General features: G+C 53.4%; 1 protein-coding gene across 1 annotated transcript in view; it reads right to left on the bottom strand.

Annotated features, from left to right (window-relative positions):
* TXNRD3 (thioredoxin reductase 3) overlaps positions 1 to 20153 on the bottom strand; it is a 34612-nt gene extending 14459 nt beyond the window's left edge. Inside the window, exons 1-11 of the mRNA XM_088831983.1 lie at positions 20149 to 20153; positions 18819 to 19308; positions 10664 to 10724; positions 9642 to 9751; positions 6115 to 6219; positions 5834 to 5906; positions 4767 to 4886; positions 2476 to 2618; positions 2194 to 2309; positions 1387 to 1612; positions 526 to 618 (exon numbers count right to left, since the gene is read on the bottom strand). Coding sequence (XP_088688109.1) covers positions 526 to 618; positions 1387 to 1612; positions 2194 to 2309; positions 2476 to 2618; positions 4767 to 4886; positions 5834 to 5906; positions 6115 to 6219; positions 9642 to 9751; positions 10664 to 10724; positions 18819 to 19308; positions 20149 to 20153 — 1542 coding nt within the window. The remainder of the gene's footprint in view (positions 1 to 525; positions 619 to 1386; positions 1613 to 2193; positions 2310 to 2475; positions 2619 to 4766; positions 4887 to 5833; positions 5907 to 6114; positions 6220 to 9641; positions 9752 to 10663; positions 10725 to 18818; positions 19309 to 20148) is intronic.
* Positions 20154 to 22183: the final 2030 nt, after the last annotated feature.

Below are 22183 nucleotides of genomic sequence, written 5' to 3'. Positions count from 1 at the left end.
GCTTTTGATTATAAAATATAATCAATGCTTATTGCAAAAATAGTCAAATGCAGAAATGTGTAAGACATCTAACTCCCCAGAATTCAGCACTAAAAGCAGGGAGGTACACCTGCTTCCAGGCTTCCCCTGTGGCTCAGCTGGTGAAGAATCCGTCTGCATGCAAGAGACCTGGGTTTGATCCCTGGGTCGGGAAGATTCCTGGAGAAGGGAACGGCTACCCACTCCAGTATTCTGGCCTGGAGAAGTCCATGGGGTCGCAAAGAGTCGGACACGACTGAGCGAACTCCACTCACACCTGCTTCCAGATTTTGTTCCCTGCACAGTTACACACCCGCATATTTCAGCATCGTATTCTTCGTGTGCCACCGAAAACCATCAAATATCAACAGCCCAACGCGTGCCATATATACTAGAGTCTCACAGAGAGTCAGAAACATCAGCCCTGGTGCCACCTCCCCACGTGTTTCATCTGCGCCAATTCACGAGCATGTCCATCCACCCCCTGCGCACCCGGCAGACGCTCACCGTGTTGTAAACGCCCTCCACTGTCTCTGGCCCTTCCGTGGATTTAGCCACGACCTTCAGCCTCCCGGGCAGGCCCTTCTCCAGCTGCTGGACCTGGCAAGGATGGACAGTGCGTGGATTCTCTCTGCAGGTGCACAGATAGGGGGGGCACAGGGCGTGTGTGTGTGCAGGCGGGTGCGCTCCACCTGCACAGAGCCGACGGAGGAAGGATGGGCCCGAGGGTGGTCGAGGGAGAGACAAGCCCCTGGGTGAGCGGGAAGAGCGGACGGGGAGCCGCCGGGGCTGCTGTCTGGTGTGGACCGCACTGACCGTGTGCTCTGGGGGACGCCCTCCCGAGGACAGGGACAGGCCTGGACGGGAGCATGCCCTCCCGAGGACAGGGACAGGCCAGGACGGCAGCAGGACCGTGGGAAGGAGATCAGGAGCTTTATTTTGTCTTGCTGCATTTAACATGTTGAGAGGAATTCAGGCGGAGATGCCCAGCGGGCGGCTGTATGAATGGGTGTGGAGTCGAGGCAGATGCCAGTAGAGCCATCAGCACTGAGATGTGGCTTGTCGGCAGGGAATGGGGGGGCACAGCTGGGCACTGAGGCTCAGGGTGGGCGCCCCGTCCTCAGTCCCTGGGGAGCAGCATGAACAAGGGTAACATGAGAAGCCCCAGGAGGAACCTCTCCCTCCTAGAGATGGTGGTCCAGAGGTTAGGACTCGACACCCCCACTGCAGGGGGCACAGGTTTGATCCCTGGTCGAGGAACTGACATCCCGAATGCCTCAGGAGTCTTTAAAAACATCAAACAGAAGGGAAGCTCGTGGAGCTGGACCGGCAGGGTGACAGTGAAGGCGGTCCGGAGCCGGGACTCACCTCCACGGGCACGAACTTGCGCAGGAAGCGCACGCCGAGCTGCTGCAGGGAGGCGCCCACCTTCTCGGCCATCTCCTGGTCGAAGCCCCGCAGGAGCACGGAGCGCGCCATGACCGTGATGTCCAGGCCCAGGCCGGCCAGGACGCCCGCGCACTCCAGCGCCACGTAGGACGCGCCCACCACCAGGGTCGTGCCCGGGCAGTAGGGCAGCGAGAACAGGTCGTCACTGCAGAGAGAAGGGTCTCCATGAGGGACGGCGCCAGGGCCCAGAGCCAACGGGCACTGGGGGGAGTGGCCCTCGGGGACTGCAGGTGTGTCCACCTGCAGTGGAGGAGGAGGACGTCTTGCCAGGTGGCTGGACATCAAACAGTGGCCCTCGTGCAAAGCCTGTGTCGGGCGCTCGCCTGAACAGCCACACAGTGAAAAACGTGTTTCTTAAAGTGCATCTGGTCGAGAAAGTGTGCAAGTCGTTGTCCGACTTTATACATCGAGGTCACAGATCCTCTTGACAACTGTCCACTGGGGATTCCTGTTAAATCCCAGCATCAGGACAGCAAGTTCTCCTGGTCACCTGGTCCACCACTGTCACACAGACACGAAACCCTGAAGCTAACGGCATTTGCTGCTTCGCTCTGGGCTGCAGCAAGTGTGGACCGAAGCCCAGGCTCGCCCTCCTGCCTGGAGGCCTGGAGGCGCACTGCTCCTGGCTCGGCCCTGCGTGCCCCTGCACCTGCCGTCAGTGCGGACCTCTTGTGAGATGAGACAGGGCGTGAGCGCAGCCTACGGGCAGACGGCCTCGCAACCCACCTGGTGATGCAGTGCTCTTTGTCTCCCTCGACTCCCAGGTAGCGCGGCCTCCCTCCCGTCGCGATGACAAACTTTGCAGCAGTATAAAACGCCTCCTGTCCTTTCTCATTGGTTGCCTTGAAAAAAGCAAAGCAAACCTCACTTTTCATCTAGTACCAGACTGAGCGGACGCCAGGATGCTCACACACTGTTTGCAGCCCCAACATGGGCCACGGAGGCTGGGCTCACGCAGGCGCAGGCAGAAGTGAGGGGGCAACCAATGGGGCCGAAGGCCCGACTGACCTTGACTTTGTGGTGCTCCACAAACTCCCCGTAAGAGTTGACGTAGGTCACTGCCTTCTCCCGCAGGGCCAGCCGGTGGCCCCAGCTCAGTGAGCCGACGTGGCTCTGGATGGCCTCCGTCATGGTGGCCCAGCTGTGCCTCACTGGGGAGAGACCGGGGCAAGCGGGAGTGAGAGGCTGCATGGCCACCGTGAAGTCACACATGGCACACGCGTGCCCATCGCGTTAAGGATCCAGAACTGAACAGAAGATAATTAGCAAGAAGTCTTTTTATGCCAGTTACAGCCACCGTGGCTTCCCTGGTGGCTCAGACGGTAAAGCATCTGCCTGCAATGCAGGAGACCGGGGTTCGATCCCTGGGTCGGGAAGGTCCCCTGGAGATGGAATGGCAACCCACTCCACAGTGTTCTTGCCTGGAGAATGCCATAGACAGAGGAGCCTGGCAGGCTACAGTCCATGGGGCTGCAAAGAGTCAGACACGACTGAGCAACTAACACACACAGCTTCTTTCATATTACAAATATGTAGAAAGCAGAGTTCTGAACATGATGAAAATCCACGGAGTGGGGTGGGAAACAGCCCTCCCACGGCCGGCCTCCAGGATCTACAGGAGGGACACAGGTCCCCCGCGGGCAGGGCTGTGACAGTGAACACCAGAGCCAAGACCAGAGCTCGCCCACTTCCTGCTGAAGCCAGGCTGAGGCTGGTGGAATCAAGGCTTCTCCTTACTCCTGGGCCTGCCAGGTGGGGCTCATTTCCTGGATTCACCCCATCTCCTGATGCTCCCCAGGGAAACACTGGTCCAGGGTCCTGTCAAGCTGGGTGAGACCCCCCAACCACAAACCCGGCCGACTGGGGGCTCCCCCTCGGCCCCATTTGGACCCTGACCCTCCAGTGCACTCAGGGACCCGCCCAGCAGGCTGAGGGACCCCAGAGCACAGGGGAGGACAGAGGTCACTGCGTGGGGACTTGGGCGACATCAGTGATTATGGCCCAGACATCACGTCACCCTTCCCACAACCTCAGCAACAGGACAACAGGTCTAAGACTGTGTGGTCCAAACAGTCAGTCTGGTGACCCACGCTCCTGATCCTAGGGTTGCGACCACCACTGACTAGCTCTCTGCTGGGCTCACATCCTCTGTCGGCCCCTCTCTCCAGACAGGCCAGGCTCCCGGGCCTCAGAGAACCGTGCGTCTCATGGCCCCAGGGACCTTTGCTTCTGGTTTGTGTAAAAGACATTCTCAAAGTTCCACAACATGCCTGCACATCAGCACCCCTAGAAGCAGGCTGAGATACACGGCTCCTGGGGACCACCCCCCCAGACCTGCAGCGTCGGGAGCAGGTCCCCAGTGCCCTGACGTGGCAGGTCCACGGAAGGACCTGCTCGACTGTGTCACGCATCTGCTCGGTCATGTGACAAGCAGCAACAGCATCTTAAATTCAGATGGAAAAGTCGCTCCTCTGGTTTCCTCAAAGTGGCACAGCTACCCTCACACATTTACTTTTCAGTACGAACTTGAGAAGAATCTGTCCAGTTCCAAAAAGAAAAAAAAATCTGACATTTTCTTTGGACTTTAAATAAACTTTACGAAATAACTCTGAGATGTCTTCACAATGTGTAAGCATTTCCTCCAAAACCGGAGCATAGTTTTGTTACGCTCTCATGCCTCCTTGTGTGCTTTGCACACCCCTAGTGGAGTGTCTCCCGAGTCCATGCATCATTTTGGCTGTGATTCCCACCATCCGTTATGTGCTGTGATTTCCACGATTCTGTTTGCTGTGAGTTATTGCTGCTGGTGCAGAAGTTCTGCACACCCTTCTCAACAGCTTCCCAACCTCGTCCGCTCTCACCTCCCCACTCGCAGCTCTGTGTGTCCCAGGCCTGCCACACTCCTCTGCCTTCTCACAGGCGCTCAGCGGCCCCTGGACCACCTCCAGGCCAACGTGAGCGTCACTCCACCCGGCCCCACCCAGCCTGCGCGCGTTCCACCCAAGTCAGCGATCTCCTTAGACTCGAGTCCCGACTCTTGCCCTGAAAGCTCCCACACACTCCGCCATGCATCTGGGATGGCCAGGGCTGCAACAACGCTTCCCCAGCCCTAAGGGCCCTGACAGCAGATCCGCACTGACTGTCTTGGAATCCCGGGTCCAGCTGGCACATGTGACCTCCTGACGAGTGTTATTAAACTACCGTAAAAGTCAACGACAGAAACACGAAGAGCAAGCACTTCTAAGACGCCGATTGCTCCTTCCTCCCTCCCAGTCTGGACAGTTCCGCGCACCACTCACCTTGCTGACTGTACTCCCAGCCGAACTTCCTGGAGTCAGTCAGCGCCTGCCCCAGCAGCGCGGCCTGGTGCATCAGCTTCTTCGGGACACAGCCAACATTCACACAGGTGCCGCCGAGACCTGAGTGAGAGAGCCACAGCTGTGATGCTGCGTGCCCATGTGTGTGTGTTCACGTGGCTTACACACATGCAGAGTAGGTGCTATTAAACGTGGAAATAACAGACTTGACGACTGTGGGGTCACCATCACACACCATAACACAAAATGATTTGTGTTATGGTGACCGAGGGTCAAACTTGCTGACCAAGGGTCCCTGCAGGAGGCCTGGGAACGAGCAAATTCCAACTTGCATTTGAACAGTTTCCTGTGTACAGAATCCAAGACTTCTACCTGAGTCCCAACCACAAGGTAGTCAGAACGGGGTCAGGCTAACCGGGTACACGCTGCACTGAGGCCAGGCAGGGCCGGCCTCCAGCCTTTCCCTGCGCAACCCTGACTCCTCTGGGCCAGTACCACCCGCTGCCAGCTGCCTGGACTCTCACCAACAAGGGGTGAGACAGACACTCACATCGGTGCCCTCCGAGAGCGCATCCCCCCAGCACCCAGGAGGGAGAGCTGTGCCCGGGATGGGGAGGCGGCAAGAGGAGGAGAACAAGTGTGCACCAAACGGGCTTGGGGCGAGCACACGTCACTCAGCTGACCTTCCTGCATCCAGGGGTCATATATAAAATCGATGCAGAAACACAAAAGCGTCACGGCCAACCTAGGCAAGCGTGACGCGACATAGCCCGCTCCGAGACCATGGCCATGTGAAACACCCCCGTGTGGGTGCAGTTATGCTGGCAGACGCGGCGGAACACTTGGGGCATGGAATTTCCCTTCGCAAAATCCTCCTTAATCATTGTCGTGTTATCTCTCTGCCATCTCCTCTTGTTAACACAGGACCGGGGACGGTGTCCTCAGCCCGAGGCAGGCGGGTTACCCTCTGGGGCTGTGGTGAGGACCGAGGCAGACCGATGAGAACCAAAGAGAACAAGCCCCCCGATGACAGCAGGAGAGCCACTCACCCCAGGACGTGCCGCGGGGGGACGGGACCACGAAGTCCAGCACCATGACCTTCCTCCCCAGGACGGCGGCTTCCTGTGAACAAAGACACACGGAGCCCTCGTCATTCTCCCGACCTTCCCCTGAAGGACGAGACCATGTCTGCGACGAAACACAGTCTGCCCTCTTTGTTAACCCAGCCACGCCACGCCAGCAGCGCAGACTGGAGCGGCCTACGATCGAGGGCAGAGGGAGGCTTGTGGCGATCGCCGGGAGGGCCACCCGCGGGGTTGCTTCTTCTCACCTGAGCACACGCCAGGCCCCCGGAGCCCCCACCAATGACGATGAGGTCGTAGTCATACGCCGGGCCCTGCTGGAGGAGCTGCTGCAACAAACCGCTCTGATGCGCCTGGGGGAGTCAAAGGACAACACGGCACGACCGCGCTGACTCAGCACACACGGCTCCCATGAAAGCTTCAGGGACAGTTAACCTGCAGTGCAGGTAAGCTGGACTGTGAGTTTATCTGGAGGGTGTTCGGTTGGGCCCAGCTAGTCAGGCCGACGCCACAGCAGATAAACACACTGGTTATCACCCAGCAGTGAGGCACATGTCAGATGGTGGGGAGGTCAGGCCTTGTCCCACGTCAGACAAGCTCGCTCTGCAAGCAGCTCTCTTGGGCCTTTCTGCTGGCTCACCTCTGTTCTCCTCAGACCTTAACCATAAAGATGAGCTCACTGGTGACACTTAACCTGGCCCCTGACTTCTGCTCTACTGGAGGTACACACACCTTGCTAAGCGGTGGACTCCCTTCCTGGGTTAAAATGTGTAAAAAAAGCATGAAGAACGGAGTCATTAACGAGGAGCGACCCTCGAGCACACTCTCCCCGCAGCAAGCGTGCAGGTGACCCAAGAGGGCACTATGGAGTGCCGAGTAGGACTGGAGGGGCCAGCGGGCCTGCACGCGACGGAGACGGCGGAGACGCTGACCTCCCACCTTAGCGATTGACTGGGGTCATTCCCTCTTTTCCCTTTAAAAATGTTCATGGCCAAGCAGAATCCTGCAAGCTGGTTCTGGGACGTGGGTCCCCTTCTCCCCAGATGCCAGCTTTTCTGATTGAAACGATTTTCCTTTCGACCAGCACTTTGCTCTGCGGATGGCTGGTGAGGGGTGAGCGCACGAGCCTGATGTAAGACCGGGAGCGGCATCCTCTGCCAGCGTCCACCTGCGCTAGTCTTCTCTGAAAACAGTGCTCACGCATCATCGGCGGGACATGCACTGTGGGTTTTTTCCTGATTTTTCATAAGCTGACCTAAATCTTGCAACTTCCTGTACAACACGAGCCTTCTGTTTCGTCTGTTGGGAAAGGTCAGGGCTGACCCGGAGGCACAACGTGTTGTCCACATGGCCCTTCCTGTGGCCAGAAGCAGCGTGGACAAGTTCGGAGGCTCCACGTGAGACTGAACAGCAGTTCTGTCTGTGTGAGGTCGGCTGCTCAGTCATCACGCTGGCCCCCGAGCCGGCTCCTCCTGCGAGTGCCACACAAGTGCCGCAGGACCACAGACTCGGCGAGGCCGCGTGGCCCTGGCCGGCAGCCCCCTGCCCTCGGGTGCTCTTAGGGGGGCCCACCTCACACAGAGCTGCCGCCCAGGGCAGGGCTTTCAGTCTCCGAGGAGACCCGGCGTCTCTGCAGTCCAGGGCACCCCCACACCCCGTGATGCACTTTCCCAGTGGGCACTGCCAAGCCCAGCACCTCCGAAGGTGTCGGAGGCCACAGCAACGGTGCCTGCTTCCAGGACGGATGAAGCAGGCGATTACTGGGAACTGATGCTGACCCCAGATAAACATGTGATGTAGACAACCCACAAAAGTATAATGCTTTCTAAGTGTATGAAGCTCTTTTGCTTGCTTGCTAAGTCACTTCAGTCGTGTCCGACTCTGTGTGACCCCAAAGACAGAAGCCCACCAGGCTCCCCCGTCCCCGGGATTCTCCAGGCAAGAACACTGGAGTGGGTTGCCATTTCCTTCTCCAATGCATGAAAGTGAAAAGTGAAAGTGAAGTCGCTCAGTCGTGTCCGACCCTCAGCGACCCCATGGACTGCAGCCTTCCAGGCTCCTCCGTCCATAGGATTATCCAGGCAAGAGTACTGGAGTGGGGTGCCATTGCCTTCTCCGATGAAGCTCTTTAAACATCACTTTATTTCCTCTTGGCTATGCCGAGTCTTCGTTGCTGTGCAGGCTCCCTCCAGCTGTGGTGACCAGGGGCTGCTCTCGAGCTGCGGTGACCAGGGGCTGCTCTCGAACTGCGGTGACCAGGGGCTGCTCTCGAGCTGCGGTGACCAGGGGCTGCTCTCGAACTGCGGTGACCAGGGGCTGCTCTCGAGCTGCGGTGACCAGGGGCTGCTCTCGAACTGCGGTGACCAGGGGCTGCTCTCGAACTGCGGTGACCAGGGGCTGCTCTCTAGCTGCGGTAACTGCGGTGACCAGGGGCTGCTCTCTAACTGCGGTGACCAGGGGCTGCTCTCTAACTGCGGTGACCAGGGGCTGCTCTCGAGCTGCGGTGACCAGGGGCTGCTCTCTAACTGTGGTGACCAGGGGCTGCTCTCTAACTGCGGTGACCAGGGGCTGCTCTCGAGCTGCGGTGACCAGGGGCTGCGGGGCTGCTCTCGAGCTGTGGTGACCAGGGGCTGCTCTCTAACTGTGGTGACCAGGGGCTGCTCTCGAGCTGTGGTGACCAGGGGCTGCTCTCGAGCTGCGGTGACCAGGGGCTGCTCTCTAACTGTGGTGACCAGGGGCTGCTCTCGAGCTGCGGTGACCAGGGGCTGCTCTCGAACTGCGCAGCGTGGGCTCCTCACTGCAGTGGCTCCTCTTGTTGGGGAGCACGGGCTGTAGGTGCTGGGGCCCGGTAGATGTGGCTCACAGGCTTGGTTGCTCCGCGGCATGTGGGATCTTTCTGGACAAGGATCAAACCTGTGTCCCCTGCACTGGCAGGCAGGTTCTTATCCAAAGTACCACCGGTGAAGTCCCCAAAATATAATTTTTAATTGAATCTAAACCTAAGTATTCAGTCCATCACCACTGATGATTACCACTTGTATACATATATAAAGGATCTAAGAGCAGAGTTTTCATAAAAGCAAATAGCTAGTTAAAATAAGGTCCTTATTATTACATATCAATTTTTATCTATCTCTACGTAACCAAATGATTCCTGTTCATTTCTGCATTCCAGGAACCAAACAGAGCTTCTCAAAGCTCGCAGGGCCAGCAGCCTTGGTGGGAGAGCTGTGCTCCTGGGCTAGACTGCCAGTGCTGACCTCGTTTCCCTGAACCCCGAGGCAGGAGGAGGCCTCGTCTGTCCCCATTTGGAGGAGAGAGCAGGCCAGCCCACCCTCTGTCCTCCAACCGCACTCGAAACCTTCTCCTTCTCAGCGTTCAAAGTTTGAATCGGTAGAAAAGTTAATTTCTCTTAAAGTAATCATGATTATCTGGTAATCATCCTATCGTGCTTAGTCGCTCAGTCATGTCTGACTCTTTGGGACCCCATAGACTGTAGCCCACCAGGCTTCTCTGTCCACGGGACTTCCCAGGACGGAATACTGGAGTGGGTTGCCATTTCCTCCTCCAGGGGATCTTCCTGACCCAGGGATCGAACTCGGGTCTTCCACATTGCAGGCAGATTCTTTACTGTGTGAGCCACCAAGGAAGCTTTCAATATCACAAGTTCCAAAAGACACAAATGAACAGATTTGTAAAACCCATTTCCACCTCTTTTAAATGTTTTCTTCAAATTTGGACAGACAGCCTCCAGAAACACATGGCACTATGTTACCTGGAAAGTGTGGTCACAGCCGCCCACATGCACTTTATTCACAAAGATACTGGGCACCGTCCTCTGGTTGGTGATCTCCGACAGAACCTCCTGGACACTGGCCCCCTCATCTAAGAAAGAAAAGATGCAAGACGTAAGACCCCACAAAGGTTCCGAGGCTCTGCGAGCTGAGCTTTAGTGCTGTGGCACTCAGATGCCCACATGCACGTTGCCAGCTTCACGAGGCGACGACTCAGGGGTTCAAAGGGAACCCTACAGAATAAAGAGCAGACTCCTGACTCCTTTTAAAATGAACACCTTCAAATCAGAATCTGATCTATAAGCCACTGGCCAGGCAGAGACAGATAAGAATCGTCTTTAAAGAACAAACACAATATATGCTCTAATGGTGGTAACACAGAAAATATATCCAACAATCACATTTGAAACAATCTTTATGCTCACAGTCCAAGACATACCCACCATTCCTAAAAACTGAACTGGGCCCTTGGTCCTTCAGGCTCCCCGTGTGGTAAACTCCAGCAAAGTCTCAAAGATTCGAGAGCATTTCACTTGTTAAAGCAACCGGGCTAAAGAGAGGGGTGAAGTCTCGTGACGGCAGACACTGGGCTTTCTGCTCTCCGCGCACACCCGTGGAGAGTGCATGGGATTCAGAAGCAGGAAAGCGGGAACCCTGGCGTGCCAGCCCTCCCGGGGCTGTGCTCAGCAGACAGGCAGACCCGCCTCGTCCTGGTGCAGCGCCCTCTAGGCCGCCGGACAGCGGGCAGACACACCCGAGGACCGCCAGCACTCCTTACATGGCTGCCTTCCACTCCCTCCTCAAATGCAGACAATGTACGCAAAAAACCCACACAAAGCATTTCCACATACAGGTTCATCTCCTGTGGGGTTGGGGGTAGATGAAATCAGCTCATCGAACCCAAAGAGACGGGAGCAAACTGAACTGAACAAGGCAATACAAGGAAAGAACTCAATCTCGTGGGTGCTGATTACAAACAACAGGCAGGAACCGTTCTACTTACCAACTTGATCAAGTTCCAAGATGTTACAGTCAACTCCCAGAGAAGAAAAGAGTTCTTTCACCTGTAACGAAAATGCACCTGCGTTCTCCTCTCGCAGAGACCAGACACAGCTACGAAGTGTGGCAAAGCATCAGGGACGTTCAAACACGCCCTGCAGGGATGCGGGCCCCAGTCCATGTTTTCTGTTCTCAGAGCGCCTTCCCAGAATGACCTCAGCCCGCCTCTTCCCTTCTTTCACAACCTGCTGTCTCACTCCCAAATCTGTACCTTTCTCTCAAACCTCTTTTTTGGGACTCAAGACAAGCAGCATTTCTCCAGCTGGGTGACCCCGGGACACCTCACACGGAGCCTGCCCCACACCAAATCCACCTGTGTCCACATGCCTTTTCCTCTCTGTTTTCTTTCAACAGTCATTAAACCATTCAACCGTCACATACCTAGGATGGCTCATCCATTGTTTCACAAACTCAACATGCAACGATGAGCAGGACACCCTCCCTGCCTGCCGGGAGGGGAGGCGCATGCCTGCCCTGTCACCGTTCGCCAGCTGCCTGAACACAGAGCCCTGGGCCCTGCCACTCGGACAGGGGGCCAGCAGGGGGGGCGTCACCAGGAGCTTGTCCGTGACTACGGAGAGTTTCAGACCCCCTCCTGCAGCCTCTTCCCACCCCACGCCTAGTCCCCATCCATCCGGTTGGGGAATAGGTCTCCACAGCGCTCTGCATGGAGTGGGCTCCTCTTTCCAGTCCCCCTCAGGGGATATCCTGAGCCAGCAAGACCTCCCACGGGAAATTCTCAGTCACCTCCTAAGAGTTCTCCAATTGCCGCCGCCGAGGTCAATCAGAGCCCGCCGTCAGCAGGACTCCAGCCCTTCGGTGACCTCAGCCCTCGAGGGGAAGCCGAGGGGCTCCGGCTCCAGGACGGAGGCGCGAGGGTCTTGGCCCGTCTGCCCTTGGCAGATGTCCACGGCTGGTGAGAGCTGATTAAAAAGGGCCACTGAAATCTCTGGAAGTTGAGGGCACACAGCAAATGAGGCGACGCGTATTCAAGAGAATCTACTAAACGTCAGTAAGAGCGGGGAGCCTCAGGGACCCGTCTTCCGCCCCAGAGCATGACAAAGGCGCCACTGCAGGTGGCCGCGGCCGAGGCGACGAGGCGCCCTGCTCTCGGGGGTCCCAGCCGCCCCAAGGCGGGCCGTTGCCATTTCTATCGCTCAGGTCCGAGTGGCAGAGGCTGTATTGCTGGTGAGTGTGGCAGCAAGGGAAAGCTCCCCCTGCTGCACCACCTCATTCATAGCTCAGAGCTTCTGTCCCAGGTGAAATCAGCAGGGCCCTGATCACGCTGGGCAGGGCTCCGGGCTGGGAGAGGCAAGCCAAGGAGACTGGAGGCTACCGCCCTACTAGAGCCGCTCATAAAGCAGGCTGTCCCAAGGGAAGTGGGTCTGCACCCCAGCTCTGAAGCAAGGTCTCAGAGGCCGCTTGGGGCAAGGGGGAAACCACAAGATTGGAGACCGCTGAGCTCCACGCTAAGAAACTGGCCCTCTGACATGGACTGTGGGGCAGTTCACGCCTACAGGTACAGCTGAGACAGTGGAGATGCTGGTGACCGAGGCAGAGGATGCTGGTGGCTCCCTCTTGGCAGCAGAGAGCCAGGAGGCGACGTCGGAGAACGGCCCTGCCAGGGTAAGAACAAACTGCAAATGTGCTCAGCAACGACCGCTGCAGAGGGGCCCCGGCTGATGGCTGCCTGGTATGAAGAGCCGACTCACTGGAAAGATGAGAGGAGGTGGAGAAGGGGACAACAGAGGACAAGATGGTTGGACGGCATCCCTGACTCAATGGATATGAGTTTGAGCAAGCTCTGGGAGATGATGAAGGACAGGGAAGCCTGGCATGCTGCCGTCCGTGGGGTCACAGAGTCGGAGCGACTGAACAACAACACAGAACAGTTTACACCCCGGGGCACTGTCAGGAAAGCAGAGCATCTGGCCCATAAACAGAGGAGTGTAACTTCCAGGCATGAGCTGAGAGAGTCAGACAGTGTAACACACACAGCCAGCGAACGCCTGTCACCCAGGGTGGCTGCACAGACCCAAGGCCACACCTCTGAGGAGTGGAGACAGACTTCTTGAAAATAATCCATAAGAGATAAACAAGCAAAAACTGGCCACAGAGAAGGACGGCTGCAGTGTCTAGAGTGGCTATAATGCATTACCAGAAATGCCCTGGTTTCAACAAAAAAATGACCAGACACACAAAGAAACAGGACAGTGGATCCACACACAAGAAGAAAGAAGGCAAGAGAAGCTGCCTCTGAGAGGTCCCGGACAGTATGATGAATAGGCAAAGTCACCTGTGTAAATACGTTCAAGGAGCTTAAGAAAACTATACTTCAGGAGATACATGGAGAAGCATGATGGCAACGTCTCACCCGGCGGAAACACCAATAAAAAGACAGGAATTACAGACAGGAACCAACTGGGTATTCAGCAATCATGGAAAAGTGCAATACCTACAGTCAAAATTCCACTATGGTGTCTCAACAGCAGACTCGAGCTGGCAGGCCTTGCAGAGCTGAGGACATCAGTGAAGAGTGCGCAGCCTCATGCAAGGGAGGGAGGAGGTAAGGGACAGAAGGGACAACAGAGGATGAGACAGCTGGATGGCATCCCTGATTCAACGGACATGAGTTTGAGCAAGCTCCGGGAGTTGGTGACGGACAGGGAGGCCTGGCATGCAACATTCCATGGGGTCACAAAGAGTTGGATGTGACTGAACAACTGAACTGAACTGAACTGAACCAGTGAATTTAGCAAAGTTTCAGGATACAAAATCAATACACAGAAATCACTTGCATTTCTATATACTAACAATGAAAAATCAGAAAGAGAAAAATAAGGAATCAATCCCATTCACCACTGCAACCAAAAGAATTAAATATGTAGGAATAAACTTACTGAAGGAAACAAAAGAACTGTACACAGAAAATTATAAGACACTAATGAAATAAATCAAAGATGACATAAACAGATGGAGAGATATCCCATGTTCCTGGGTAGGAAGAATCAATATTGTGAAAGTGACTATACTACCAAATACAATCTACAAATTCAATGTGATCTCTACCAAATTACCAATGACATTTTTCACAGAACTAGAACAAAAAAATTCATAATTCATGTGGAACCACAAAAGACTGCAAATAGCCAAAGCAGTTTTGAGAAAAAAGAATGGAGCTGGAGGAATCAACCTTCCTGACTGCAGATTATACTACAAAGCTACAATCATCAAGACAGTATGGTACTGGCACAAAAACAGAAATATAGACCAATGGAACAAGATAGAAAGCCCAGAAGTAAAGCCATGAGCCTGTGGGCACCTTATTTTTTACAAAGGAGGCAGCACTATACAATGGGGCCAAGACGCCTCTTCAGTAAATGGTGCTGGGAGAACTGGACAGCTATGTGTAAAAGAACACAATCAGAACACTTCCTAACACCACACACAAAGATAAACTCAAAATGGATTAAAGACCTAAATGTAAGATGAGAAAGTATAAAACTCTTAGAGGAAAACATAGGCAGAACACTCAATGACATAAATCAAAGCAAGATTCTCTATGACCCACCTCCTAGAGTACTGGAAATAAAAACAAGAGTAAACAAATGGGACCTGATTACACTTAAAAGCTTTGCACAGTAAAGGAAACTATAAGCAAGGTAAAAAGACAACCCTCAGAATGAGAGAAAATAATAGCAAATGAAACAACTGACAAAGGATTAATTTCCAAAATATACAATCAGCTCATACAACTCAATACCAGGAAAACAAACAACCCAATCAAAAACTGGGAAAAAGACCTAAGCAGACATTTCTCCAAAGAAGACATACAGATGGCTAACAAGCACATGAAAAGATGCTCAACACTGCTCATTATTAGAGAAATGCAAATCAAAACCACAATGAGATATCACCTCACACCAGTCAAAATGGCCATCATTAAAAAGTCTACAAACAATAAATGCTGGAGAGGGCATGGAGAAAAGGGAATGCTCTTGGCACTGTTGGTGGGAATGCAAACCCCTGTGGAAGATGGTATGGAGATTCCTTAAAAAACTAGGAATAAAACCACCATACAACCCAGCAATCCCTCTCCTAGGCATATACCCCAAGGAAACCAAAATTGAAAGAGATACATGTATCCCATTGTTCACTGCAGCACTATTTACAACAGCGAGACCACGGAAGCAACCCAGATGTCCATCCACAGATGAATGGGTGAAGAAGCTGTATTACTCAGTCATAGAAAGGAATGCATTTGACTCTGTTTTAATGAGTTGGATGAACCTAGAACCTATCATACAGAGTGAAGTAAGTCAGAAAGAGAAAGACAAATATCATATTCTAATGCATATATACAGAATCCAGAAAAATGGGACTGAAGGATTTATCTGCAGGGCAGCAATGGAGAGGCAGACTTGAACTGTGGAGGACTGTGGGCGTGGGGGGAGGGAGCAGAGGGCGCGGTGCGCGGCCAGAGTGGCGTGGAGGCTTACAGCACCGTGTGTAAACCAGAGAGCCAACGGGACGTGCTGCATGTCTCAGGGAACTCAAACAGGGGCTCTGCATCAACCTGGAGGGGTGGGGTGGGGAGGGAGACGGGAGGGAGGTTCAAAAGGGAGGGGATGTATGCAGACCTATGGCTGATTCAGGTTGAGGTTTGACAGAAAACAGCAAAATTCTGTAAAGCAATTATCCTTCAATAAAAAAATAAATTAAAAAAAGGAAAGAAATCCTGACCCATGCTATAGCATAGATGAACTCTGAGGACATCAGATTGAAATAAGCCAGTCAGAAAATGAAAAATACTGTCAGATTCATAGGGCAGAAAGCAGGTGGTGGTTGCCAGCGGCTGGGGTGGGATGGAGAGTTACTGTTTAATGAGGTTAGAGTGTCAGCTGGGGAAGATGAAAACAGCTCTGTGGGTGGGTGGTGGTGATGGCGGCACAAAACAGGAGCGGTCGTAATGCCGTCGAACCTAAAATGGCTACAACAGTAAATGATACTATGCATGTTTTATTATGGGGGGAAAAGCTAACAAGTATATGTCTTCAATCCACAAAAGTGTGAATTGAGGACTGGGGAAAACATGGCTTGGAAATTAATTTGGGGAAGGGATTAAAAAATCAGGGCACGTTTTTCACTCTTTAGTTTGGGCCATGAGGTCGCCTGACTCACAGGAGCTTCCTGCCTGGTCAGCTGCCCCCACGTTCAGCGCACTCCTCCCTGGTGGGACTCCAGTCCCAGGGCAGACCCTGTCACTCCTCTCCTCCAGCCTGACGTCATCAGGGCCACACTCTGCCGCACGCGTAGAGGCCTCAGTACCACTGAGGAGCTGAAGGCCGGCCTGCTTCCACATCCCTCTCCTGATTCCCCTTCCGACAGCCTACAGTCAGCCCAGTTATTTTCATGTTATCATCTGCTGCCTTCGCTCACAAGGATTCCTCAACTAGTGATGCTCTACCTTGCCTACATCCAACTTCTCTCTCCAGGACCAGCTTAAACATCACTTGCTCAATTCCTCTGATCCCCACGGATGCAGCTGTTTTACCTCTCAATCCCACAGCACCTGCCTCGCACGCATGTGTCTTTCAGTACGTGAGAACAGGTTGATTACAGCTCCTTTAGGCCATGAGTTCTTGAAAGGCAAGGCCACAGGTATGTGGAATACAGTGTCCAGTTTGGGTGATTCATGGTCAAATTACTGCACAACCCGTTTGGTGAAGGGTCATGTGTAAAGACAGATGATGCGACCACATGAAAAGCTTGGCCAGGAAAGAAAAGCGCTCAGGGAAAATACTGGAAGATCTGTCATCCAGCTAAAGGCCAGAGTCCTAGTTCTGTGCACTGGGGTGATAGGCACGGCCAAAATGTTTCAGACGGATGGATCTGAGCTCCCTTAAAAAGTTCTGATTGGAGACGGGAGGTGGAGGGGACGGCAGAGGATGAGAGGGCTGGATGGCATCACCGACTCGATGGGCATGAGTCTGAGTAAGCTCCAGGAGTTGGTGATGGACAGGGAGGCCTGGCGTGCTTCAGTCCATGGGGTCGCGAAGAGTCGGACACAACTGAGAGACTGGACTGAACTGAAAAAAGTTCTGTTAATCAAAGCTGTCCAATTATGTAACAGGACTCAAAGTAGTGGCCATGTTGTTAGAAGCAGTGATGCACACAGAACAGAAAAGCATCTGTTCTAAGATGTTCTGTGTCAGCAAAGGTTTGACCAGAATGATGTAAAGCGGTTTATTCATTCAACCCACTTACCTGCCTCACACTGTTCTAGGCCCCAGCAACATAGCAGTGGCCAGGCACAGTTCTGATGGCTTGGCTCTTTTATAAGCTTCAAAGGACAACTTAAATAAGCAGACAAGAGAAGAGAAAGAAGACAAGAGGTTGGAAATAAACCAACACGTATGTGAGAATCTGACAGGTGATTGGTGAGCATTCAAACCACAGTGGAAAGAATGGACTCTCCAAAAAAGGAAAAGGGACAGCTGATAAGTTATAAAGGAAAAAAGGAACTGGACCCCACACGTCCTCAGCTTCAAGCTCAGGTGCAACAGAGAAGAGGGATGTGAAAAGCACACCTGAAGACTTCCAGCAGCCCATGTAGGAGAATATCTTTGTGGCCTCAGAGTAGAAAGACTTCTTAAATAAGGCACAAAAAGCACAAACCAGAAAAGAAAAACAGGGATAGATTCACTACGTTAAACTTCCAAACTTCAGTTAACCAAAACATCGCATAAAGAGAGTAAAAAGAAAAACCCAATGTGGGAGATTTTCCAATACATAGAACCGAAGGACTAGAATCAACAATATATAAAGAACGCCTACAAAATTAGTATAAAAAAATAACCTAATAGAGAAATAAGCAAAATGCCTGAATGTTTCCCAGAAGAGGAAACTCAAATAACCCATAAACACATGTAAAGATGTTAAGTTCATCAAGAAAATGCAAAACTCAGGCTACAATGAAATTCCATCTCATAAACACCAGAATGGCAATAATTAAATGTATCAACTGTTGGCAAGGATGTAGGGCAGTGGGAACTCGTAATACACCAGTGAGAGGGCAAGTGGTATGACTGTGAAAAAACATTTCGGTATCACCTAACTAAGGAAAAAATTGTGCCTCCTCTGTGGCTTAGCAATTCAGCTTCAAAACATCTACTCTCAAGCAAGTCTTGTATGCATGCACTGGGAGATGTGGCAAGAACAGGCTGAGCGTATTGTATTTGATAGCAAAACACCAGAAACATCAGAGCTGATAACACTGTGCTTACGAGTCACCCTCAGGAACAGTACAGCAATGAAAATTAACAAACCACACTTACAGAAACTAGCAATCTCTAAAATATAACTGCTGGGAAAAACATGCAGAATATAAAAATCCATGACTCTACTTACACAAAGTACCAACACAAGCCAAAAGGAGCAAAGTATTGTTTAGCGATACATACATTTGGCAGCAAAACTGTTAAGGAAAAGCAAGCGATTCTGGCCAGTGAGTGGTTGCCCTGGGAGGAGTGGGGAGGATGAACCAGGAGGCTCCTGCTTGGAGTGTGGTCTCCCAGAGAACTGCAAGGTGCACGTGTGACACACACACTTGTCTGAAAAACGTGCAAATCAATGTACACCTGACAGTAAGACTGGACATCCTAATTTCACATCTCTAACCCAACAGCTTAGGCTTGTGCCTCGTTCATGTGTTGTTTCAACTCTCAGACGCGGAAGCAGAGTTCAAAGTCGCCAAGCCCCGTCCTACCGACGGTTTGTCCTCTAGAACATCACACTCTGCCTCTCAGCTCCTGCTCGCGCCCCGCCTGCAGCCCGGCCTAAACCGCCTTCCGGCCGGCCCGGGGCACGCGGCGGGGTCCGCAGGAGTCCCGCCGCCCGCCGCCGTAGTCCCCCAGGACGGGGCCCCGGGGACTATCCCCTCAGGACCTGTCCTCTCGGCCGGGGCAGGACCGCGGCTCGCCCGCCGGCCCGTCGGAGGCCGCAGGCGGGAGCGCGCGGCCCAGCCGAGGGCGGATCGGACGAGCCGGGGCCGAGGCCGGGGCGGGCCGCCCTGCGGGTCCGGGGCCCTGCCCGCCTACCCGCGTGCTGTGCGGACAGTAGGTCTTGCTGAAGATGACCACGCGGTGGCCCTCAATGAGGCCCAGCAGGCGGCGCCGCAGCTCCTCGCGGGCCGCGCGGGACAACCGGCCGGCCCCGGGAGCCGGTGGGCGGGCCCGGGGCCCGGGCGGCGACGGCGGCCCGGCCGCGCCGCGGACATTGCCCAGTCGGCGGCTGGGGGACGAGCCCCTCCCTGGCGTGGAAAACGTCTGTGCCCGCGAGGGCGGCGGCGGCGGCGGCGGCCGCTGCGCCAGGACCGCGGTGTCGCTCCCGCACCGGCAGGACCTGCCCAGAAACCAGACAACGAGTTGGCAGCGCAGAGTGAGAGCGAAAGCCGGACCGCGCGCCCCGCCCACGCCCCGCCCACGCCCCGCCCACACGCCCCCGCCCCGCGCCCCGCCCCCGCCCCCGCCCACCCTCGGCGCATGCGTAGTAAGCCACTGATACACCGCCGTTCTGAACTCGCCGGGCCTTCATAAAGTGGCGGGTGTCAGGCTTCAAGGTCTTGTTAGCCTGATATGGTGCGCGCACCGCGGGATCGCCGGGTCTCCGTGTGGTCCCCCAGGGGTGCCCCCCGTGAAGAGCTTACTTCCACTCTTACTACCATTTCACCAGCCCCCTCAGGCCTCCTTCAGATACACGGTCTTCAGTGAGATTGGATGCCTCAACCTTTTGGAAGGAGTGAATAAATAAAAACCATCTTTACAAAAGATGGCTATTTTTTTTTTAAAGCTTATATCCCACAAAGTAAATAAAAATACTACTAGCTAAACCTAGACAGCGTATTAAAAAGCAGAGGCATCACCTTGCCGACAAAGGCCCATAGTCAAAGCTATGGTTTTTCCAGTAGTCAGGTCGAGCATTAAAGAACTGATGTTTTCCAATTGAGATGCTGAAGTAGACTCTTGAGAGTCCCTTAGACTGCCTGGAGATCGATCAAACCAGTCTAATATCAACTCTGAATATTCATTGGAAGGACTGATGCTGAAGCTGAAACTCCAATACTTTGGCCCCCTGATGCGAAGAACTGATTCATTGGAAAAGACCCTGATGCTGGGAAAGATTGAAGGAGAAGGGGATGACAGAGGATGAGATGGTTGGATGACATTACTGACTCAACAGACATGAGTCTAAGCAAACTCTGGAGGATAGTAAAGGACAGGGAAGCCTGGCATGCCACAGTCAATGGGGTCACAAAGAGTCAAATACAACTTAGCAACTAAACAGCAACAACTGGGTTTCTGTTAGCTACCTCATATAGCTACGACATTTTAAAATGAATTTCCTAGGTTGCTACCCATCAGTCCCTACGGCATGGAATTCTGGGGGCATTTCTAATAAAGGGACCCTGAGTTTCTTGGGCTCCAAAATCACTGCAGTTGGTGACAGCAGCCATGAAATTAAAAGACACTTGCTCCTTGGAAGAAAAGCTATGGCAAATCTAGACAGCATACTAAAAAGCAGAGACATGACTTTGCCAACAAAGGTCCGTCTAGTCAAGGTTATGGTTTTCCCAGTAGTCATGTATGGATGTGAGAGTTGAGTAAGCTGAGTGCTGAAGAATTGATGCTTTTGAACTGTGGTATTGGAGAAGACTCTTGAGAGTTTCTGGACTGCAAGAAGATACAACCAGCCTATCCTAAAGAAAAATCAGTCTTAAATATTCATTGGAAGGACTGATGCTGAAGCTGAAACTCCAATACTTTGGCCACCTGATGTGAAGAACTGACTCATTGGAAAAGACCCTGATGCTGGGAAAGACTGAAGGCGGGAGGAGAAGGGGACGACAGAGGATGAAATGGTTGGATGGCATCACTGACTCAACGGACATGAGTTTGAGTAAACTCCCAGAGTTGGTGAAGGACAGGGAAGTTGGTGAAGGAGTGCTGCAGTCCACAGGGTTGGAAAGAGTCAGACAGGACTGAGAGACTGAACTGAAGTCATCTGTGCCAGAATGGGAATCCTGTATGCATCATTTGGGTGGATGGGTGGAGGGATTCAGGGCTAACTTGCTCACCGTGACTTACAGCCCCCTGCGGCTGTAGGGTGAATGTGTTAAACCACAATAGAGACATTCAACCATAAGAGCAGCAGGCACGCCTGGCCCCTCTCGGGTCATCTCCTGACACCTGGTTCACTGTGCTTCAGCCACTGCCTTCTCCTGGTGCCTCGGCTGTGTCAAACACACTCCTGCCTTAGGGTCTGTGTGTTTTCTGTTTACTCAGCCTGGTTGTTCCTCCTCATCCAGCAAGTCTAACTTTTTCTAGGGGATGGTATGAGAGGGAGGCGTCTGAGGTCATCTCTCGGGCAGGCCAGGGTCAGTGCAGGTGTCCTACTGACCCTTCACTCACAGCCCCTTACAGGTCCCTTCTAAGTGACTCCCACCTTACTGTGGAATTGGCTTTATGTTGACAAATACGATGGTAAGAAGGAGAAAGGGCTGCCCACAGCTTCAGCTTAGGTTTATTGTTCTCAGTACCCTCGTGCCAAGTTAGTTATCTCCTTGGCCCCGAGGACACCTCTAACTTTCAGTTCAGTCGCTCAGTCATGTCTGACTCTTGGTGACACCACAGACTGCAGCACGCCAGGCTTCCTTCTAACCTTAGGGTTTTTTACAATAAACCTCATGGCTGGGATGGGGCTTGCTACGGTGTCCCTTCTTGTCCTCACCTCCAGCTTCTCCTCGGCCAGAGGGTGAGTCACCGACAGAAAGGGTAAGGGTAGCCTGTGTTTTCCTGTGCTCCTGCCCTGACATCGAATTAACCCATCAGAGCTTCACTGGTGGGCCTTTCAGGACTGTGACACTGTATTTTAGGAAACTGTGTTTCAATTAAGGTCGGAAAAGCACAGACAGCTTAGCTCTGAGTCTCAGCCCCATTGCTTCCTAGGCGGTGGTCTGAGACAACAGTCATAGGAGGAGACTAACGTCAGCTCCTACCTCAAAGGGTAGTTGTGAATTTAAGTGAGTCAATGCCCTGGTGGCTCAGGGGATTCACCACCTGCCCGTGCCCACCACTGCAGGAGAAGTAAAGTCGCTCAGTGGTGTCTGATTCTACGACCCCCATGGACTGTAGCCTGCCAGGCTCCTCCGTCCATGGGATTTTCCAGGCAAGAATACTGGAGTGGGTTGCCATTTCCTTCTCCAATGCAGGAGATGCAGGTTCAATCCCTGGGTCAGGAAGATCCCCTGGAGAAGAAACAGTCCAGTATTGTTGCCTGGAAAATCCCATGGACAGAGGAGCCTGGTGGGCTACAGTCCATGGGGTCGCCAAAGAGTCGGACACGACTTAGCAACTAAACAACAAGAAATGCACATAAAGTGCTTAGGACAGCTCCTGGTACGTGG

This window comes from Moschus berezovskii, chromosome 24 (assembly GCF_049115385.1).
Source record: "Moschus berezovskii isolate FMDL1 chromosome 24, NW_MosBer_1.0, whole genome shotgun sequence".
Classification (NCBI taxonomy): Eukaryota; Metazoa; Chordata; class Mammalia; order Artiodactyla; family Moschidae; genus Moschus; species Moschus berezovskii.
Note: the sequence above shows the minus strand (reverse complement) of the source record. Positions and strands in the feature narration are given on the sequence as shown.